The sequence below is a fragment of the Durio zibethinus genome, chromosome 12 (genome assembly GCF_047325235.1).
Source record: "Durio zibethinus cultivar Kanyao isolate XHJ-2024 chromosome 12, ASM4732523v1, whole genome shotgun sequence".
NCBI lineage: Eukaryota > Viridiplantae > Streptophyta > Magnoliopsida > Malvales > Malvaceae > Durio > Durio zibethinus.
In genome coordinates, this window is record NC_143173.1 from 17603085 (window position 1) to 17610627 (window position 7543).

The 7543-nt window shown below is 27.7% G+C and overlaps 1 protein-coding gene across 1 annotated transcript; it reads right to left on the reverse strand.

Moving 5' to 3' along the window:
* Positions 1 to 448: 448 nt before the first annotated feature.
* LOC111286883 (putative receptor-like protein kinase At3g47110) lies at positions 449 to 5869 on the reverse strand. The gene is made up of 4 exons (XM_089740932.1): positions 4020 to 5869; positions 3517 to 3880; positions 3361 to 3407; positions 449 to 896 (listed from the first exon to the last, which is right to left on the reverse strand). The coding sequence occupies exons 1-2, from the start codon at positions 5857 to 5859 to the stop codon at positions 3525 to 3527; spliced, it is 2196 nt and encodes a 731-aa protein (XP_089597058.1). The 5' UTR covers positions 5860 to 5869; the 3' UTR covers positions 449 to 896; positions 3361 to 3407; positions 3517 to 3524.
* Between the last annotated feature and the right edge of the window lie 1674 nt (positions 5870 to 7543).

Consider the following 7543-nt stretch of genomic DNA (forward strand, 5'->3'; position numbering starts at 1 on the left):
TTCAATAATTGGATTTCAAATAAGGCCAAGTCCAATTGATTTGGGCCTCAATAAAATAAAATATTTACCTCGAGAAATTGCTGATAGTAGAATAAAAACTTAACCTTTATACGAGAAATATTTAAATGTTATCAATTTGACTAATTTTATTTCTTACATCGTCTGAAAATCTGAATCTCTCTCGTGTTGTCTTTCTTCGTGGGTGGCCTCAAAACAATTGTTTGGACTATTTAACTTCAAATCCTTACTTGGAATCAAGAGTTCAATTATATTAAGAAAAGAAACTAACTAATTCTTCTAAAATGATTAGGAATTGTTGTGCACCAAAACATTTTAACAAAAAATGTCTTTGGACTATTTAACTTCAATCAAGAGTTCAAGTATATCAAGAAAAAAAACTAATTCTTCTAAAATGAGAAAAAAATTGACAACTTTCTGAATACAAAAATATAAACAATTATATCATATGTTCTCACTTGAGTTACTTGTATTTTAGCTACTCACCATTTATTGAATAAAAAATATTGACACCTTCATAGAATAAAGTAACAGGAAAACCATTGGCATGAAGTTAAATAAACTTTGCATAGTTTATTTTCAAAATATGATTCAATAAAACTATGGATTCCAAATAAAAACATATCACTCTAATGTTCCTCCAATAGAAAATAAAAAAATAAAAAAAATCATTGCAAGAAGGATGATTGCATTTCTCAAGAAGAAACACCACACCACTTTTAGCCATGATTTCATGAACTTTCTTAGACATTCCACGCCATTGGAAGGTGAACTTCCAATTCACAAACACACCATAAATCTCTCGCTCAAGCGTTAAGCAATCACAATAAGAGAAGAAACAGCACAATCTAGTCCACCCTGAATTCGTTAGTTACATACTGCAATAAAGTTACAAAACTTGCATCAGTTCCCTTTTTTTCTTTTTTTAATTTTTGGACAAGAAGCTTGCATTCATATTTTGAAAACCAATTTCCAACAATAATCAAGTGAAAGAAAAAGATGAACTTCAAGAAGCTTGCACTTACCTCCATTATTATTCTTTTTCATCATACTTGCTAAATTGGTTTGTGAATAATAGAAAAAAATGCCCATACTGATAGTTGAAAAATTAATAACATAAAATGATGAGTATGTATAAAGGAGACAATAATTTATAAACTTAGATGAGTATGTATAAATGATGATTGACTAATCTAAACATTTCAAAAGCTTAAAATTATAAATCGATAGGAAACTAAATCAATAAAAATTCAATAATGGCTTATGTGATTAATAACATCTATTTTACCAAAGCAAATAATTAATAAATTAACATTCACTTTTAGGTAAAGTCATTTCATGCTTTTATCTTTGAAATTGTTTAATTTCAATAAATATATATATGTTATATGGTAAATTCGTAAATGAATATTATTTTAATTTTGTAAACATTTGTTCAATACTAACAATATTGTAATTAACATCTATGTTAAACAGCAATTAATATAGTTAATTTATTAAAATAAATAAAACATGTTTTGCATATTAAGCAAAAAAAAAAAAAAGCTATATATTTCAGTGTTCAACAAACAAAATAAAATAGCTATTTCAGTGTTCAACAAACAAAAGTAATTAAGAGTTTAAACAATAATATTATTGTTATAAGATTAAAACAAAAAATACTAGCTAGTAATGATTATTGATTAACGAAAATTGATTTCTAATTTATTTTTAGGCGCTTTTGAATTTCATTACAATTGAAAGTGCATTGGAGTATTTGCTTCCTAATTAAAATGTTCGTTAGTAAGGAAAACGTGTTTATTAATTAATATTAAATGATAGAAATATTATTTTATACATTTTTGTGGAGTTTTTAGTAAATAACCATTTATATAAAAAATTAACATCTATATTTGTTATAATGTATCCGTGAGTGGATGTGTATTTACATTTATCTTTGTTTTGATTTATAATAATTATTCAAAACTTTATTTTTTAGAAAGTCTTTAAAACTTTGCATTTATAACAATATGCTTAATTATTAATATATTCATCTATATTTTTCTAGTTATTATTTTACAAACATTATGATATTTCTCTATTAATGAAATTTATTATAATTTCCTAGCTAATTAAATTAATAAAAAATTGTTGTGAACATTAGAATAATACAACTATTTTATTTAACAAACACAAATAATTTAAGTACTTGAATGATAAATAATATATTTTCAGAGTCTCTTAAGAAAGTAACCTTGTAAGGAGGGATGGATTGATAAAATAGATTTCTTCTAGAGTAATTTATTTTATTAGCTTTTCAAATTTTTTTATTCTTCTAAATTCCTTAATACATTTTTATTATCACCTTCTTAACTAAAGATATTCTTAATAGAAAAATGATGTGTATTAACTAATATCGTATATAACAATATTATATTTTAGAAAAATAAAAAACAATGAAATGTTACATACTAATTATATAATAATTCTAATAATTTTTATTTCACTTAAAATTCATTAATAAGTTATTACCCAAATACCAATTAAAAAATAATTAATTATACAAATAATATGGTAAAAATTAATTAATTATAAAAGGACATATAATTCCATACTCAATCATAAATCACCTAAAATATATATACACATGTATATACATATATATATATATAAAAGATACGAACCAATATTTTCATCTAATCCAAATTACTTAAAAATGCAATTATATGAGTCATAATTTTCATACAAGAAAATATATTACTACAAATTGATTATTATGTAAAATTATATACTTATTGTTATTATATCATTGAAATAAAAAAGAGATGTAACAAAAAAGTATTCCTAATCAATGATTATATTAATAAATACCGTAAGTAAATAAAAATTAATTTAACTTATTAGCTCTCTTCATGATAATTTATGTTATGGTTAATTATATAGAAATTATAATCTATATATATGTTACTTCTAATCATACATAACATATATAAATTAATTATATGTATTGAGAAATAATATGAATTTAATAAAAGCAACATAAAAGAAAACACAAATATACAAAATGAGCCTAACTTCCTATATATATAACCACCCATCCAGGTGAAAAGGTTATTTATTAATCAAGAAAATCCTTTTTATATGTTTACAACTACCATGCCTCTTTACTTGGACATAGAAGTTATTGAAATTCACCGGCTATGCAAATCTCATAATTATTTAAACTCTTTAATGATTTAATGCAATTAAAACTCTAGTTTTTACTGTAAAATTTAAAATGTTATTAAGAAAAAATTACTTTAATAAAGAGTTCAAAGTTAATAAATAAATATATAGATAAAAATTCAAAAGTGATGAAAGTACCTTGATTATTGAACCAAAATGCGTATTATAGTAGTAGTAACCTTAACCTGCAAAAAAATATAAAGCTCAATGGAATACCTTCTTAAAAGAAAATTAGATAAATATATACTATGTACTTTTATATAGGCTTAAACTATATATAATTGCATTTCTTACCATATTAATTAATCCTGCGTAATGTTGTTTAGATATTCTCTTCTGATATTCTTCAGCATGGAGACAACATTCTTCATATCTAATCTATCTTCAGGTAATTCAGCTGAACAATCCAAAGCTAATCTCATAATAGATGATATACAATTTGCCTTAATAACAAAATATTCATCCATTTCTTGCACTAAACTAGAATCTATTACACCAATTATTTCATTAGATAATGACGTTTTCATCCAATGCTTTATACTCATTTCTCCATCAAAAATTTCATCTGTGGGCTTCTTTCTTGTGAAAGTCTCTATTAATAGAATACCATAGCTATAGACATCACTTTTTGTCGAAATAATTCCCACCGATCCATATTCTGTATTTTAAATATAATTGAATCATTAAAACAATCTCATGCCATTCAAGCATCATTAATCATCAATAAATTGATAAAATACTAATATCTACTCGTCTTGGAATAGAGAAAAAATAAAAAAAAAAAAGAAAAAAATCACCTGGTGCCATATAGCCAACAGTGGCTAGTGTCATTGTTTGTTTGATGGAATCTCCTTCTCCCAATAGCTTGGCAATTCCAAAATCTCCCACGTGTGCAACCATGTCCTCATCCAATAAGACATTACTTGGTTTTAGGTCACAATGGATTATAGGAATCGGATGTCCCAAATGGAGGTATTCTAATGCCGATGCAACATCTATCATTATGTTGATTCTTTGTAGGATATCCAATGCATAATTGTAAGAATATAACCATTTCTCAAGGCTCCCATTAGGCATGAACTCAAGCACTAAGGCTTTGAAATCAATAGTTGAACAACAAGTAATGACCTTGACAAGATTGCGATGAAGGATATTGCTCATCACTTCACATTCAATGTCAAAACTCTTATATGCTCCATCTATTTGCAAATTGAAAACTTTTATTGCGACTTCTGTTCCATCTGAAAGTGTTCCTTTGTATACAGAGCCACAACTTCCTGAACCAAGTAAGTTATTCCCACTAAATCCACCAGTCCCTTGCAATAGTTGATTATAAGAAATTCTTCTCCTTTTCTTGAGAGGAATTAAATCTTCAGCCGTTGCCAAATTCATATTCCCCCGCTGCCCTTTTTTGTAGACAATTATGACAGCTAGAACTATTATTATTGAAGCAAATGTTGGTAAAACATACCTCAAAGCATGAAGAGCGGTCTTCTTGAATTTTGGATGGATTTTATTTTTGCAAGGTGAGACTTGTAGTCTAGGTGAACCACATAGTGCATAATTTTTCATGAATGATTTGGCTGTGAAGTTCAAAAAGGGCCCTCCACTTGGTATTTCTCCTTCCAATCTATTGAAAGACACATTAAAATAATTGAGATCATAAAGTTTTTCCAAAGACTTGGGAATAACTCCAGAGAGATTGTTGTTAGATAAATCCAAGCTTTTCAAACTCGTCAAGTCACCCAATGATTTTGGAATAGGGCCTTGTAATCTATTTCTAGAAAGATTCAAAACTTGTAGTTCATGGAGACTTCCAATTGTGGACGGAATATCAGTTGATAACAAATTCCTTGACAAATTCAAAGAGACAAGTACCTTCAAATTTCCAATGTCAAGTGGAAGAGAACCGCTAAGATTGTTTGATGACAAGTCTACTTCTAAGATATCTTTAAGGCTCCAAAAAGTTAAGGGTATTTGCGAATGCAATTTGTTGGAGAACAAGTACAGATTTCTCAGAGAAGTCAAATCACTTAAACATGTTGGTAAAGGTCCATCAAGCTCATTAGCACCCAATGATAATTGGAACAATCGCTTCAAACCACAAAGATCATGCGGGACAGAGCCTTGTAACTTATTTCCATTAAGATTCAAAAGTTGGAGATTTTTTAGCCTTCCTATTGTTGTTGGAATAGGTCCACTCAATGTATTAAAGGAAAGATCTAACAATATAGCGTTGCTTAAGCTACCAATTTCCATGGGAATGTTGCCTCTAATTTTGCAATGATCGACCCATAATTCTTGAAGTGATGTGGAAAGATTTGAGATAGAAATTGGAAGAATGCCATTCAATGGGTTGAATGCTAGGTCTAAAATTCTTAGATACCTGCAATTTGCCAAGGAATAGAGAAAGCTCCACTCATGAGTTGAAGTTTTGGTGGTCAAATGATTCGACCAAATTTTCATTATCTCAAGGAACCTCAAATTGCCAAGTGTATCTGGAATAAGGCCAAAGAATGAGTTTTTTTCTAATTCTAGGATTCTGAGCTTAGAAACATTAGAGATAGAACCAGGAATATTTCCACTGAGATTATTGCCCCATAAGTAAAGCTCCTCAAGATTTGAAGCAGAGCTCATGTATGGTAATTTACCTAAAAAGAAAAAAAAAGAAACAAGTTTGCATCTTTCTATACAACAAATAAATTAATTCTTTTGCTTTGTTGTGTTTTTCATGAATCTAAGATGCAAGCTGAAGTGAATGCAATGCTTACATCTACAAATGTGAGTGAGGAAGAAGATGAAACAATTATAAATATGAAACAACTTCAAGTTTTTCTTGTTTGATGATCTGGAATATATATATATATATATATATATATAATTTATAAATTTTTTTCTTATTTATAATGATTAAAAGGCTCCGTACTTGCGTATAATAAAGTACTAAACGGGAAAAAGAAAAGTAAAAGAAAAAATGAAGGTACAAGAAAGGAAGGGAGAAAAGAAAATATTATAAGGTTTCTAGTATACGCTTAAAATGTTTTTCATTTATGTGAGAATTTTATTTTCTTTAGCTTATCTCAATTGTTTTAATGATAGAAAAGATGAAAGAAAATTTGGATGATAAAATTGCTCACGAAAGAAAAGGAAATAAGATCAAAATAAAGAAAAGAAAAGTATATTTACATTAATTTGTTTGAGAAAAAGAAAATTCTGAAAGTGTAAATATTTGGAAATAAATTAGAAATTTTATCTGTGCCATTTTAGGAAAAAAGGCTCGAGAAATGATAAAATTTCTTTCATTTTAGACTATATGCATAATATAAGAGAAAAATACAAACATTCTATGAAAAGATTGTTAAAAGTACATGTACTCTCTTTAGTTTGAAATCACTTTCTTACTTCCCTAAGGTTTGATAGAACCTTACAAGTGCTTTAACAGAGGAGTTTCATTTGTTTTGTTGGAGTAATACTGTATACATTTTACTAGTACAATAAAAAATTATGATGACAAAAATTGTAAAACTACTGAAATAGATTTTAAAATGATGCTTTTGATTGCACAATTATTAAAGGGTGAAAAGCCTTGCCTTAGTCCGATTTAGAGGGTTAGTAAAGGTAAGTCAAAAAGCTCTTCTTGGATACTATGAAGGCCACACAAGAACATTACCTTAGTAGAAAAAAAATTTGTTACACTGTTTGTTATGGAATTTTTCCAGGTTGTAGTGTCTTTAATCTCAAGCAACATTTTTTCAAATGTGGGAGGGTGGTTGATTTTTACGTCTCCAAAAATCAAATTTCTAAATGGTTTGCACTTGAGGTATTCCACTCTATATGTTCAAATGGCAAGGTATGATCAAAGATCTCATGTTAGTTCTAAACCCACCACTCAGCTCATGGAAAAAGCTGTTACCTGCATAGAAGACTTTAAAGATCGACGATCTCAAGCACAGGTGGTTCATATGTTTGTCATATCCACTCAGTTAAAGGATAACATTGTATCAGATGGTAAAAAAGAAGAGGTTTTAAAATCGCTTGACATCCTTAATTACATTCTTAAAAATTTAGATTTGGAGAGATTACAACAAAATGTTGTTGGGATAGTTAGATATCCTGATACTATAAATGCCATTAACCAAATCTTCTTAGAGAGTACTTTGATGATTGTTCTAGGAATAGTGACTCAAATCCCATAAGAGATTTGTTTGGGATTTGTTAGATATTACTTGATGAATAAGAAAACTTATAGAAGAAAAATTCTAAAAGGAAAAGGATTCTTAATAGGCAATTTTATATGGTTATAAATAGGTAAAGTCTTTAT

What these genes read in the sequence shown, in the direction of transcription:
- LOC111286883 (XM_089740932.1), bottom strand. Translation starts at nt 5,859, where the DNA reads ATGAGCTCTGCTTCAAATCTTGAGGAGCTTTACTTATGGGGCAATAAT. An exon ending in TGTTGGCTATATGGCACCAG is followed by an intron (nt 3,881 to 4,019) that starts GTGATTTTTTTC and finishes TTTAAAATACAG; the next exon opens with AATATGGATCGGTGGGAATT.